The sequence below is a fragment of the Daktulosphaira vitifoliae genome, unplaced genomic scaffold (assembly GCF_025091365.1).
Source record: "Daktulosphaira vitifoliae isolate Bord-2020 unplaced genomic scaffold, ASM2509136v1 Scaffold_2, whole genome shotgun sequence".
In the NCBI taxonomy this organism is placed as follows: Eukaryota; Metazoa; Arthropoda; class Insecta; order Hemiptera; family Phylloxeridae; genus Daktulosphaira; species Daktulosphaira vitifoliae.
Genome location: NW_026099573.1, coordinates 19,582,759 through 19,598,462, shown reverse-complemented (window position 1 = coordinate 19,598,462; position 15,704 = coordinate 19,582,759). Strand labels below are relative to the sequence as shown.

General features: G+C 31.4%; 1 protein-coding gene across 3 annotated transcripts in view; it reads right to left on the bottom strand.

Annotated features, from left to right (window-relative positions):
* Nucleotides 1–15,704, bottom strand: part of LOC126898427 (cytosolic carboxypeptidase Nna1-like) — a 28,287-nt gene that overhangs the window by 4,452 nt on the left and 8,131 nt on the right. For all 3 annotated transcript variants that reach the window (XR_007702257.1, XM_050672425.1, XM_050672426.1), the window contains exons 4-12: nt 11,886–12,115; nt 11,371–11,517; nt 11,153–11,294; nt 10,188–10,304; nt 9,696–9,806; nt 9,426–9,595; nt 5,917–6,076; nt 4,981–5,211; nt 3,397–3,488 (exon numbers count right to left, since the gene is read on the bottom strand). Coding sequence is in view for 2 of the 3 variants with exons in the window: in XM_050672425.1 (XP_050528382.1) it covers nt 3,397–3,488; nt 4,981–5,211; nt 5,917–6,076; nt 9,426–9,595; nt 9,696–9,806; nt 10,188–10,304; nt 11,153–11,294; nt 11,371–11,517; nt 11,886–12,115 (1,400 nt within the window). In the remaining variant the exon portion in view is untranslated. The remainder of the gene's footprint in view (nt 1–3,396; nt 3,489–4,980; nt 5,212–5,916; nt 6,077–9,425; nt 9,596–9,695; nt 9,807–10,187; nt 10,305–11,152; nt 11,295–11,370; nt 11,518–11,885; nt 12,116–15,704) is intronic.

Sequence of the window (15,704 nt, the reverse complement as noted above, 5' to 3'; positions counted from 1 at the left end):
AAACGTTTGTGGATGAGCGGAAAAAATTTTCCGAACTTCGTCAATAATTTTTCCAGAGTCGTGTAAACAATTACTTTTGTTAATTTTTTTTTTTTCATTAGAGCACCCTATTTATACTAGAAGAGTGTTTTTTCCTATTACATATCTTAATATAAAAATAATTATAAAATCCATCGGTATGATGATCCATATTGAGCTAGTTTAGGAAAATTCACTTCTATCCCATAGGGAAAGATGACACTGATTTTAATTGAAATAACTGACCAATCAAAATCAAATGCGAATTAAATACAGGGTGTTAATCTTTCGAACCATAGTAATATATGAGCAAGTATCCTGGTAAAGTAAAAAATTGGACCTCGTTTTTTTTTTTCTCCAAAATTGGAGGAATTTTGTAATAACCCCCCCGAATTTCTCTAAAATTAAAAATAAATCATACCACAATATTTCCCGCAAAATTCTCATATAAATTGAGTGGTCACTCGATTTTTTGTAACTTTTGAGCCCTTCCCTGAACTTTGGGTTCAAAGTTGGAAAAAATTTCACATTAGTGTGATCCAACAATTTGTATTAAAATTTCTCTGGGAGTCCTGTGATGTAATTTATTTTTAGTTTAATCGATTAAATAACAAGAAAGACCGAAAAACCCACAAATAATGTGATATTTATTTAATTTCACGAGTTTATTTCGTCTTTTATTATTTATTCAAACCGATTATAATTTTTATCATTGAAACTGTTATAAAATTATAATTTTTTTTCTTTTTAGGTCGGGAAAATAAAACAATTAATATTGAAATGAATATTTTTAACTTTATTACAATAGGATAATTATAAATAATTATTTTAATGTAATCGGAACACTACTCTTTCCCGAAATTAATCAATAATGAGAATATGGTACATCACTGAGCTTGTTAATGTTTATTTAAATGTTCGGAAAATACTGTTCACTATTGAATACTCACTAATTAAGTTTCACATAATATTAGATAACCTTTAAAATATAGCTTCTTTTTTTATGCAATAAAAATGCATAAATATTACATTATTTGTAGGTTTTTTCGGTTTTTCTTGTTATTTAATCGTTTAAACTAAAAATAAACTACATCACAGGGCTCCCTATGAAATTTTAATACAAATTGATTGGTCACACTTATGTGAAATTTTTTTCCAACTTTGAACCTAAAGTTAAGGGGTGGGGGGGGGGTTTATTCCAAAATTCCTCCAATTTCGGAAGAAAAAAAAAACGATTTTACACTTTACCAGGATACTCGCCCATCCCGTTTCGCTGGGCTACAGTTTCGGCGTGATCGGGCTCTACAGGACTACGAAACGTTGGCACGAGCGCAGTCTCCCTAGCTCGGGGAATCGGGCGTGTCCTCAGGTTGCGGATAGAGGAACGGCTTGCAGATATGCAGGTTAGCCGCGAAATAAGCAGTCCATTAATTTGGACTGACGAATAAGCGGTCGCGGACAGCGAGCCGCCCAATCGCTTGTTAATCCTGTAGATATACAGGATAGCCGTGAAATAAGCCTTTGTGGACGAATAAGCGGTAGCGTTTGGGTGTGAACGGAGTTAAACGGCTACCACCGCACGTGCGCGTCGTCTGCTACGCGGACAACACGCTTGTGGTGGCGGAAGGCGCCTCGTCCGAGGAGGCTGGATCTCGTGCGAACTGCGCGCTCAGCGCAGTCACCACCTGGATCCAGCAGGAGGGGAGTGGACTGAGCCTCGCCCTGGACAAGACCGAAGCGGTCTTGTTCACAGGCAGGTACAAGTTCACTCCTCCACGGTTCGCCGTGCTGGGGTGGAGATCCCGCTTAAGGACTCCATGACTTATCTGGGCCTTGTCATAGACAATCGTCTAAAGTTCGGGCCGCACATTACTCTTGCGGCCCAGCGGGCCCAGAAAGTCATGAATTGCCTGGCGGGACTCATGCCCAATATGGGAAGGCCGAGGGAGATGCGGCGCAGACTTTTAGTCAGCGTCGTAAACTTGGTTCTCCTGTACGGGTCCCCGGTTTGGGCGGATACTCTTGAGTATTCGTCCAAAAACCGTGAAGCCCTGCTCAGGGTGCAGAGGCGGGCGGCGGTCATCCTGTCGTCACTGCCGCCCGCCGACCTGCTCGCCGAGGACCGGCTAGCGCTCAGGCGGATGAACATGCTCCGGTGGCGGACTCGCCTCTCGGAGGAAACGACGAGAGGCGATTGGACCAGGTCCCTCATAGGACCCAATCGGCTGCACAGTTGGGTAGACCGTACTCACGGTGAGATAACTTATCGTCTCACCCAAATGATGTCCAGCCACGGCTGCTTTAATGAGTACTTACATTGTATTTGTAAAGCAGCCACGCCGACCACTGTTCGGATCGCCCGGGAGAGACTGATAGCGCTTTGCACACCCTCTTCCGGTGCGAGGCGTGGGCCCAGGAACGGGACTCTTTGGAGTCTCGACTAGGGTCCACGTTCCGAGTCGGGTCCATGATGGACCTGATGTTGAGGAGTCGGGAGGCGTGGAGGCTCGTCCAGGCGTTCGCCGAATCCATCTTGAAAAAGAAGGAGGAAGCTGAACGCCTGAGACAGAGGCAGACGCGCCGCCCGGTACAGGAGGGCCTAAGGCGCTGGTTTAGGCCGGCGTCTTAGGTATTCGTGTTTATATGTTTCTTTATGTTTTGTGAGTTATTTTGCCCCCTTCGCAAAGTCCTGCCCCCACCTCCACGCGGTGCAACCCGGGCAACGGATCCCACTTTTCGGGATCCGGCTAACGGGGGAGGCCACACCACGTTTTGAATCAGCTCTCGATTAATTTCGGGCTGATTCACAACGTGGTGGTGTGAGTTTTAGAGACAGCGTGGGTCGCCCTGAAGTAATACTTCACGGTAGTTCCAGGGCGGTCCGCAATAATGCTGGTCGTGAAAAAAAAAAAAAAAAGGATACTCGCCCATACATTACTATGGTTCGAAAGATTTACACCCTGTATAATATAAAAATTTTGCCTCTTCATCAAAACTCAAACAAACATTAATAATGCTCCTAATTTATAAGATATACCTCCAGATAACTACATTCAGAGGTGTGCTCATGAAAAGGCCTTAAAAACATAAATCCTTATCTATCCAAATATGCCCAATATAATTTTATTACATGTAAAAAATATTTGTAATAATTGAACTTTTTTAACCCCTTCTTTAACCAATGCCTTTGACTGAGGAGAAGTAGTAGCGTATCCAAATATTTTCCAGATAAGTAATGGAAGATTCACTCCTATACTATTGCACCATCACAAATTTATGTCAATAGTGTCCGGCCTCCTAAGTCTTCCCCGTAAATACACCATTGTTTATGATAACTGCTATTTTGTATATTTGATATTTAAAAAATAATAATAATACCTTGTATAATCTGATACTTCAACATTTTTTGGTTGTTCTGCATTCGATCCTTTTTCCATGAGTCTACTGCATATTTTAAGTTTCATTCGCTCCTAAAGATTTGAATGAAATTAGTTATTAATCATTATAAAAATTTATTTTATTTCATAAATACAATTCTAGAACTAATAATTTATGAGTAGACTCTGCATATGTGCAGCCAGGGAAATTTCTCCCCTAACAAAAAAAAAAAATTGTTATTATATTAAAACATTTTTAGGGTATGGAGAAATTGGTTAATCCCCAAAATTTCATTCTAGTTGAAACAATGACCATTTGTTCATTATAAATGTAAGTAGTTATAATATAGCGGATCCTGAGACAAGGTAAAAGGTGTCGGCGTAATCAATTTTGTCTATATACTGCCCTAGTTTTTGTTCTAGCACTGCCATAATGTCAACAATCTGTCATAAGATTGCCCAAATGAATGTAAATTTCAATGTACACTATGTATAAATACAATCTTTGTTATAAATCGCATTTATTTACATATTTACACTGTCGCATTGGATCATCCAATGCGACAGTGATTCCTAAAAAAAAATTGTTTATGAACCTTTACAATATGGTAGATACTTTAGGAACCGATTCAGGTGGAACAAAACTTGGTCATTCGATGTTGCCAAATATATAGAGGTGTTACCATACCTATTAAAACATTTTTTTTATACAAAGAGGTGAGTATCGAACCCATGTGGAGGGTGTCAACTACAAAACCATTGACCCTATAGTTGTAATCGATAGCTCGAATTAAAAATGATACCGTCAAATCGCTACAGTAAATATATACTCTATTTTAAATGATCAAAGGAATTTCTTGAATAATCTTCACTGTACTGTACACGACTTTCAAATGGAATACAACGTATTCATCTGAGAAGTACGAAATTTTTTTTCGATCCAAGTTGGAATAACGTAGCGACCGCTAGGACACACGTAATAAGACTAACGTTAGTAAAGACATTACACCCGAAGATTAGTATGGTCAACAGTAATAAGGACTACATGATGACAAACACTCAACTATTGTACGGATTTTGACGTCACGGGATGGTAATCGAGTGCGTGGCATAATGTTAGGCCACAATTGATGAAAGAACCTGATGACGTCATAGCAATCTTTGGACAGAATGTCATCATTGCTCTTAACCTTATTTCAAGACCCGCTATACTAGAACTACAAATGTAATATAAACATAAGCGCATATAATCAAAGGTTTGTAGTATTTTCAATGTCATTACAAAATGAAATTGTAACGTACTACTATTTTTCTCATGTGCTAAAAATATAAAACAATTATTTTATGAAGTTACAATTTTTGTTTCATACATTTTTGTCAACAGACTACAGAAAAAGCTTCATTTTTGTTATCAGTGTCCAAGGAGACCAAAAAATGTGGGTTTTCGTCAAAACCGTCCCTGATAATAAGTAAATAATTTTAGTAATTTAAGTATTTAAACCCTTAATTTAGTTTAGATTCCTGATTATAATGATAATAATACCTTGAAACAATTATAAATGTATCAAATATGACATTTACTAACATTGTGTGGATGATTGCTGTAATAGTCTAACAAAGTCTCGCAAAATGTTTTACCCATATCTTCAAAGTCTTTGTAATTAAAATGTGTTTGAGCCCTAGTGCCAGATAACGAAGAACCACAAAACGATGCTTCCATGGTGTAACTATTTTCAACGCCCATAAGCCAAACAACTACTCTAGCTGTGTTTTCTTTAGAACGCTGTACACTAAAATTACAATCTTCAAAAGAAAACTGAAAAATAATAACATAAAATTTCAAACATAAACAAAATAATTAAAAACACTGTCATCATCTCCACAAACGTAATTTAAATAAAATGTTCAAAAGTTACGTGTTTTTTAGTAAGTACGTGGACGTGTAATTAAGTCGTACAGTTAAGTTTATTAACTCGTTGGCCAGTGATTTGGCGTTTTTTTATTTATTACGTAGTACGTACGAACGTATTTTTTTCTATTTCAATGGGATATATAATTATTTCCAAAATATTAGGATCCTATCTTAATTTTTTACTGTGTCGGTAAGTGATTAAAATTTTCCCATTTTAATAATATGGGATTTTTTTTAATAGCTGAAAAAAGAATTACAAAAATATGAAACGCGTGTCAATTGATGGGAAATTTTATGAGTTTTCAATTCAGTGCTAAAAAATATGCGCAAATTTTACATTTATGTATTACGCATGTTGGTAAGCTTAAATTTAATTGATTTCACATATATTTGTTGCCAAATAAGACATCCTTAATGGATGATTTAATTAAACCAAAATACTATTCATATTACATATAATTGTTAAATGAAAATAAAGAAATATATATATAAAACTATGTATTTATGTTATAATATTATTGGATCAAAAGAAATATACACAATATTATTATAACTTTAATTATGTATCAATTACATCTAATAACAAATATAGCATAAATCGAAACTTACTTTTTCCGGGGTATTTTTATGTAACATCAAAGGAAATATTTGTTCTCGAAGACGACTACCATCTCGGCCTTTTCCTTCGCATCCATAAACGAACACATTCATTTTTCGGGAATGAGCATGAAAATCACAAAACATTGTCACACGTCGTTCCTCGATAAGTCTATATAAAAGTATAGTAATATTGTTGTGTTTATTGCATTATTAAGCTCTAAAGCATCAAATTAAAGTAAAAAAAAAATATCTAATAATAATTCCTTTATATGGCTTAGGGTGACGTTTACCAGGAAACTACTTTTTTTCACATAAATTACATTTTTTGAGACAAATTTAATTATTTATGTGAACCTCGTGGCAGGCACGTAGCCAGAAAATGTTTATTGGAAGGGCCAACAATTTTGTGCCCTTGTATCATTTCCCATAATTTGATTCCCATGAAAAGCTTGTGGGGGGGGGCTCCCTCCACTCATCCTTGGACAGTATCCCATTCTATGAATCTTACAAGTTCAAAATTTGTGTTTATTTTTAAAAAATTGGTGGATTATTCCAAAAGTTACATGATCTGCTATTTCCTTATTAATATCCTGATTAAGATAAAGAATGGAAAAGGGATTATTAAAAAATATTATTTCTCATAAAAAAATTGTGCTGATCCATACATTTTTCAAAAAGTTATAGCATTATAAAGTAAAAAATGTAAAATACAAAATCGAGAATTTTTACACAAAAATAGCATTTGGTAGCCATTTTCACCGTGAAGACAAAATAAAGTCCGAAATTTTTTAAAATAAAATAGTGCATTACATTAGCTTTAATTTAAGATATAGATAAAAGTGTCAGACTTTCCGGAACATTTTAAAAATTTAAGTGGAAAAAGTTGTTATTTTAAATCCCCCCCCCCGTGAGCAGATAAAGGGTCAGATTTATAAAAAAAAACATATCAAATGAAAAGAAACAATATCATGCATCTATATAAAAAAGTTATGGCAATTTTAAGTAAAAAAAATTGAAAAAATTTCGAAAATTAACAATTTTAAAATTTGTAATTTTTGGGGAGTTTTGCCCATTGTCGGGGAACAAGGGAAATTTTTTCAATTTTTGAGGGTAATGTCTTCGACTAGATATGATTTGTGATCTTTTGACGTATCATTGAAAGAAATCGGTTCGGTGAGACTGAGAAAAAGTGGTAACAGACACAAAAAAAAAATAAAAAACACATTATAGTAAAATTAATACCTTCTCAGCTTCGCATCGAAGCTAATAAAATAATGATGTAAACATGAGCTGATTTAATTTTTCAACTTTTAAGCTATTAAGAAAAAATAATTTATACCTAAATACTAATAACAAATAAGTTATAAAAATTTTTAAAATAAATATAAATTATAAACAATGTAAAATTTATTTTATTTAAAATTAAAAACAATTCCTGCCTTTTTTTTTAGTCATATTTTTATTACTATTATTTAGAGCACGCAAATAACAAATTAACAAAAACAAATAAATTACCTATTGTAACAACTAAATTAAAATAAAAAAAGAAACAAATTAAAGATAAGATTTATCAAAAAAATTTTCATAGAGTATACTCTATCGATATTTGTAATCAACTAGATTCTAATCAATGCAGATACTTGGTAGTTTGTTATCATTTGTTGGACCAGAGTTAAAAAAAATTTACCTACAACCACGTTTGGAGTAACTGCTATTCCATTTATTATTACGTCTAGAACGTTATCTTTTTCAAATAACGTTTTCTATGAATATAAAAATGAAAATACAGCCATAATAATAACTGTATTACTCAATAGTAATCACAAATTAATAATAATTTCAATGTATATAAGACCTAGTACGTTTTTGATAATTCGTAAAAATAATTAAATTTTAAATTTGGGAGGCCGGCCATGGGCCACATTAAATCTAAGGGGAGCCAGGCCCACCCATGTCTACGTGCCTGCCACGTGGGTTGTACATTGGGTATAACTCTCCACTTTTTTTTTTTTGTCAACATAAGTAAAGTGTTGATAACTTAAAAAAACTAATCCATCACTCTAAAATTAAATATTTTTGAGTCCTATGAGGTCTTTATTATTTTTTTTTTTAACACGCTTATATTAGTTTCACTTGTATGTGGGATGTTTGTAACTTTCCACGCGCACGAGACTAGACGGTCGTAACGCATTCACTCCACCCCGCTCTACAGTCGTCGAAAATAATATTTTCCAACCCGTAGACGCGCGTGTCATCAATTATATATATATATGTAAATAAATTTTTATTGAGACACGGTCCCGTCACTCGTGCTACCTTTAACAGCCGTCGCCCTACTATTAGTATAAGTGACCATACGCCACGGTGTAAAGTCCAGCAAGTGCCGCACGGCCGACGATGACCCGCCGCCAATGATACGTTGAATCTTCTTCCCGTTGTTAAAGTGGCAACGTCGATGATGTACGCCACCGGCTCCTGACGTGCCGCACGACCGAACCGATCCGCATCCGCGTACCGTCGCCATTAACGCTGCTAACTTTTCGACGCCCGAGGATCACGCCGGACATCGCGTCGTCGACACCAGCGAAAATGCCGCGATATTATACGAAGATTATATATTCATGCCGCCGCCACTAATATTAATATATATGTATATTAATATTTAATGTATATTTGTATATGTTAATATTCATTTATATATTCCTACAGCCGACGCCGCTGCCGCCGTTTATGCCTCGTGTATAACGTTCCCCCCGCCATGCCCGCCAACAAAACACGGCTATACCTCGTACATAATACGTTTACGTACCTAAGTCGCTTTACATGTATATATATATATATATTCTAATTACTATTAAAATTAGATTAAATTAAAACGTAAGCAAAACTTATATATTAATACGCTTTATTCTCATTAAGAGATATAAAGTGTATTCATTCCAATTACGGGAAATGATTCCCGTATCGTCATTTTTCGTCACTACCTCCACGTTCCGCAAGTGGGTAATTTAAGCGCCTGCTGCTTCCCTTGGATCTGGTAGCCGTTTCTCAGACTCCCTCCCCGGAATCGAACCCTGATTTCCCGTTACCTGTTACAACCATGATATTGATAGTAACTACTATCATAACATGAAACTAAAAAGTGAAAAATAAATATAGTTTAAAAAAACTATATTTATTTTTATTCTAAATTGGTAATTTTTCTGGAAAATATAAAGAGCTCGCTTAAGCATATTCCTTAAGCATCACTATGTAGACTCTGCTCGTTAATTTTATTTGATTACTTATTATAGTATTTTCATAAATTCTAAAGCCATTAGCTTTTTAATTATTTAGTATAAATATAATCTGTCCTATTTAATAAATTCGTCAAGAACAGGAAAAGTACAAACTGTTTGATACTTTGTTATAAATAGCAAATGGGTAAATGTCATATACCTATGTAAATATCACTGTTTATGTTACAATACTAGCTACTATAATGATTATTTAATATTTTAAAAGAGTTGAATGTTCACCTTTTCAACATGAGCTTAGTGTGCCAAATAACTGGATGAGCATCTCGAATGACACTTCGGTACTGACGATTCAAATCTCGACCATTTAACGAACACCGACTGTTGCCTACTATTACACCATCAGGATTTAACATTGGTATCAATTTAAAAATGAAGCGGTTTCTAAGCTCCTACAAAAAAAACGTTTTACAAATTGAAATGAAAATAAATTAAAATATATCGCTGTTTTTTTTTTATCAATAATAATTAGTTTAAACAAAGTTTTATTACTCTTGATTGAGGCGTATCTGCAGTTAAAAAATCAATTAACCCTTTCATCATCCAAGATGATGGGGTTTCTGAGGGATGAACACGTGCTGTAACAACAATCACTTGTTTTTCCTAATAACACACAACATGTGAGAATAAGAGATAATAATTTTATTATAAATAAAATAAATATTTAAACTTTTGATTAAAGCTGCGTTATAAATAATTTATATTATAAATAATTTCATTTAAATATATATTAGTCATTAATATACATTTATAAAATGGTTTGAACATTCTAAGATACTCAACTTCGTGATAAATGATCATAAGTGTGTACAATATTATAGGAATACTTTTTGTTCTAAGGGGTGTGACCCCCTACGACTTTTAAAACTAAATTTTTAATTAATACACACTGTTTAGTGTTAAGAAAAACTAACATGAATTATTATTATTTTACTCGGGATGACCAAAATAAATTTTATAAATGCATAATATATCTATACTCGCTTTTTGGTCTTCTTGATCACGACAGGGTTCAGTAACCGTCAAGTAGTGAACATTGTTTCCAGCTAATGATTTACACAACACACGGAGTTTGGTAAAAGAAGATTTAACTGGATCATCCTATTCATAATACAAATAAATAAATACCATATTTAGATATATTTAGGTATATTTTACCCTTTAAGATGAAACAATTTTTATGGAAAAGTAGAGCATTTGATTTTTGCTTGATCAATTTTTATAATCGTTGTGTATAGTAAAATTTATGTACATTTAAAAAAAGAAATGATTTTCATAAAATTATATTATGAACGTCAAGTTTAAGTATATTATTTTTATAGACTAATAACACGTAGTGGTTCGACCAAGTGCATTGTCACCTAAGTTTTCCTTTTTGACAAAAATAAATAAATCTTCAAAGGTAGAATGCATAATATGGTTTGAATGTGCCTTTCCATTTATCATTTATTTTATTCTAATATTAAAACTGTATAATATTTTTAATAACTAACTAATACAGTTACTTTTTGTTTTTTATTTTTTAAAGTAATAAATTAAAGAAATATATTTTATTAATTGATTTATGGACACTTAATTTTATAATTAATAAATAATTTTTTATTTACAATCATTTTTCCCTGGAAAACTTATAGGTGCCTATTAGAATAACATTTTTACGGGTGCTAATTGTATTTTCTCTCTACGCAAAAAAATGTTTTACAGAATATTCCACAAGGTGTTGACATATTTAATCACTTATGATACAATAACGATTTCGTTGAATTTTTTTTTTTCTAATTATTATTACCTTCTAACGAGAATAACGGTAATCACTTCAACACTGTGCTTGCTAAGTAGACAGCAAAACCGAATGTTAAAAAAAAATATATTGCCCCATTTCATCAAAAAATTCTGTAAGCCTAGATATAATTCTTATTTTTACAAAAATATTAAATGGAAAAAAATACCTTGAGCTTTATTAGATACTCTTGTAGGTCCGAATACGTGTAGGGGTAACTGTATGCCAAATATACTTGATCATCATCATGAAGAAATTCTAATTGGAAAGATAATATATATCTAGGGTTCTCTTCAGTACTATCTCCATTTCTATTATTATTTGTATATATAACAAACAAAAAATGTTAGATACAAATACACACAAAAATTAAAATTATATTATTACTGTCCATCATTAAGGTAATATGCAATATTTTCACCACAACGTCTCCAGCCAGTTTTCCCTTGACTGGCCTCAATTGTTGAATACATCAGTGGTCTCATACCAGCAGTGAATAAACTTTCTGATTTGTACATGTTGACAATTGAAAATCTAATCAACATTATATCAATCACAATTGTTTTGTCATCATTAAAGGGTTCGGACTTTTTCCAATTATAAAATTTGTTTGAACGCTCTCTAAGACACTCAACTTCGTGAAGAATTATTATAAGTATATAAGTACTTCAGAAATATTTTTCATTCTAGGAGGTAGTGATCCCCATACGTTCACCAAAATTAAATTTTTAATTAATATTAATTGTTTAGTGTTAAAAAAACTAACAGGAATATCTGTTAATCATTAATATATTCAGAATAACAAAAAAATGTTTGTAAATGCATAAAGTACCGAGCTCGGTTCATCACATAATAATTTATAATATAATTATTATTTATTATTAAAAATTTGTATACAATACCTATATTTTATGTTTTTTCTAGTATTTTTAACCCGAAAATAGAACCATTGCGTATGACGGTCGGTATACATATCAGGCCGAAGTGAAAGTTCATAATACGTCCCTGTTATTTTCACTGCTTTTGCTAAATTTCCAGACTCGAATCGAGACTCAAATAATAAGTCTGTAGCATCTATGATGACATCATTTAATTGAGTACACGTACTACCCCCAACAGATGACCGACAAAACTGAAATTATTTAATTATCAATAAATTGAGAATTTTTCTTTTCTTTGATAATATTAATGATATGTGAGAATTGTATCGAAAGTAGTGCAAGTTAATAACAATATAGTCATATAGGTGAGGGGGGTAAGTACCCTTCACGTATAACTATTATTTAAAAAAAAAATCAACTAAAAATATTAACTGGATCAAAAGTTATTTAAGTTGTCAGTGAGTGGTGGGCCACTCTGTATATCTAATCAAAGGTTATGTTATATACTATAAAATGAAAAAAAAAACCCAGCACAGTGGGGTCGCGGCATAGTGGAGACGTTGCATAGTTGGGTTCAGTATAGATTTAATCTGATAGTGATTAAAATCATTATCATAAGAAACGCTTCGATACAAATCTATAGATAGTGTTTAATTCTAAGAATTTGATGGATAATTACAAAAGCAACATCAACTTCTATTTCCTTAATTATACCCAGATTAGTAATACTTTTAATTATATATTATATAATTTTTAAAATTAATTGTTTTCAAATTATTATTGATTTTGATTTTTAATATGTTAAAAGTAATAATTTTGAACCTACTTTTTATTGTCCTTTAAAGTAAAAGTTATTACCATAACAAGTAGCTCAATTTGTAAGTTTGAAATTGACATTATTAAATAGATAAAAATGAAATTGTTAAGATTATTATACTGTCAGCAAATTTTATAATTACTATTTACAGTATATTTATCAGAAAAGTTAGATTTTTTTACAATTTTATCAGTAAGATCACTTAAATAAAAATCATAGTAATCATTTCTAATTAACTTTTGGCATTTAAAAAGATTCTACAATGGAAATATTTAGAATTTAATTAATATATCTAAAAAAAACACATCATAGTAAAATTAATACCTTCTCAGCTTCGCATCGAAGCTAAAAGTTGTTAAAAAGATATACTTAATTTAGCGTATTATAAAATTTTATTATAATTGTAAAAATCCATCGTTAAATTCAGGTGAAACTAAAAATCATTTTTTTTTTTAAATTTATGATTTATATTGCAAAATGTACAAAAAAATTTGGAATATTATAGACGGGTAGTAGCACACACAAATAGAGTTAAAAAATTAATAAATTACAAAGTAAAATTATTTATTTTTATAATTGAATACTTTTATCATATCAAATCTAATTCGACAATAAATACTTTAAGAATATTAGAAATTAATGATTTTAATTGTTTGCATAAAAAAAGCTGGTTAAGCTACTTTTTATTTGAATAAAGAATATTTTTTCGATTTTTAAGTGTAATAACTTAAACTAAATACGAATTTTAATCATTTGACGTATCGTTGAAAAAAGTAGGTCTAGTGAGGGTTGGCAAAATAAGTCGTAGCCACAAAAATATCCACATAGTAAAATAATATTAACATGAATTTAAATTTCTTCTCACGAGGGGAGACTATAGTGATAGGATCCTTTATATTTATTAAAGTTATTGAATCTAAATGAGATAAATATCAAATGATTTGAAAATTTTATTTTAACTCAAAAAAATGCAAAATATTAATTGCCACAGACGGATTTGAACTTTGTACCCTATGCGTGAATGACACAAGTGTTACCGGTTCGACAACTGTTCGTTGTTTTCGTCGCATAATAAAATTAGCAATTAAAGCTAACACAAATTTAAAAATTACTTTTTCGACTTTAAAAAAGTAAAAAAAATTTAATAAGTTTAATTTCTTATATCTTATGAACTTTATTCTATGTCAATTAAATTATATAATATTCATGAAAGTCAGTGTATTGCCCTTATAAGATATTTTAAAATAAAATAAAATACAAAACCCATAATTTTAACACAAAAATAGCATATTTTTGAATACAATAGCCATTTGCGCATAGAAGATAAGTCGTCGGGACAAATTTTTTTTTTTAATTTTATAGTACATGTTTAAGCTTTAATTTGACATATGTTTAAAGGACGCAGTATTTTGCTGAACATTTTCAAAAGTTAAGTTGAAAAAGTTAGTTTTTGTAAAAAAGTTGCTACTTTAAATCCCCCCTGTGAGCAGAATAAGTGTTAGATTTTCAAAAAAAATGATAACAAATGAAAAGAAATTACATAAGGTTTCAATATAAAAAAATATTATTTTGATTTGTTAATATTTGAAAAAATTATGGCAGTTATAAAAGGTAATTTTTATCGCAAACATTACATTTTTTTTTAATTTCGACAGCCATTTGCTCATAGAAGATAAGGTGTCGAGACAAATTTTAGCTTCGATGCGAAGCTGAGAAGGTATTAATTTTACCATTATGTGTTTTTTTTGTATCTATCACTACTTTTTCTCAGCTCTCACTAGACCGATTTCTTTCAACAATACGTCAAAAGATCACAAATCGTATCTAGTTGAAGACATTACCCTTAAAAATTGAAAAATTTTCCCTCGTTCCCCGCAAATGGGGAAATATCCAAAAAAAATGACAAATTTAAAAATCGGTAAATTTTGTTATTTTTTTTACTTTTTTTCTTTAAACTTCCATAACTTTTTCAAAAATAAACAAATCAACATAACTTTTTTTTATACTAAAACCTTAGATATTTCCCTTTCATTTGATATCATCTTTTTGAAAATCTAACACTTAACCTGCTCACAGGGGGGATTTAAAATAGAAACTTTTTTACAAAAATTAACTTTTTCAACTTAATTTTTGAAAATGTTCCGGAAATACTGCGTCCTTTAAACATATGTCAAATTAAAGCTTATGTCATGTACTATAAAATTAAAAAAAAAATTTGTCCCGACGACCTATCTTCTATGCGCAAATGGCTATTGTAATCAAAAATATGCTAATTTTTTGTTAAAATCCTGGGTTTTGTATTGTATTTTATTTAAAAATATCTTATAAGGGCAATACACTGCCCTATTTTTTTATAATAGGCTAAATTGAATAACTTTTTTTTTATTGGTTTTTTTAGATATATAATCATTAAAATTAATTAAATTCTGAATATTTCCATTGTAGAATCTTTTTAAACGCCAAAAGTTAATTAGAAATGATTACTATGATTTTTATTTAAGTGATCTTACTGATAAAAATACTATTATATACCTTTTATATTATATATATAAAAATTTGTGGAAGTTTAAAGAAAAAAAAGTAAAAAAAATAACAAAATTTAACGATTTTTAAATTTGTCATTTTTTTTGGATATTTCCCCATTTGCGGGGAACGAGGGAAAATTTTTCAATTTTTAAGGGTAATGTCTTCAACTAGATACGATTTGTGATCTTTTGACGTATTGTTGAAAGAAATCGGTCTAGTGAGAGCTGAGAAAAAGTAGNTGTTGAAAAAAATCCGTCTAGTGAGAGCTGAGAAAAAGTAGTGACAGACACAAAAAAAAAAAAACCCAGCACAGGGGGGTCGCGGCACAGTGGTGACGTGGCATAGTTGGATCAAATAAATGATATCTGACAGTGATTAAAATCACTATCAAAAATAAACGCTTCGATGCAAATCTTTAGATAGTGTTTAATTTTAAAAAAATTGGTGTTTTATTCCAAAAGCTACTTGATCTGCTGGTTCCTTATTAATATCTCGAT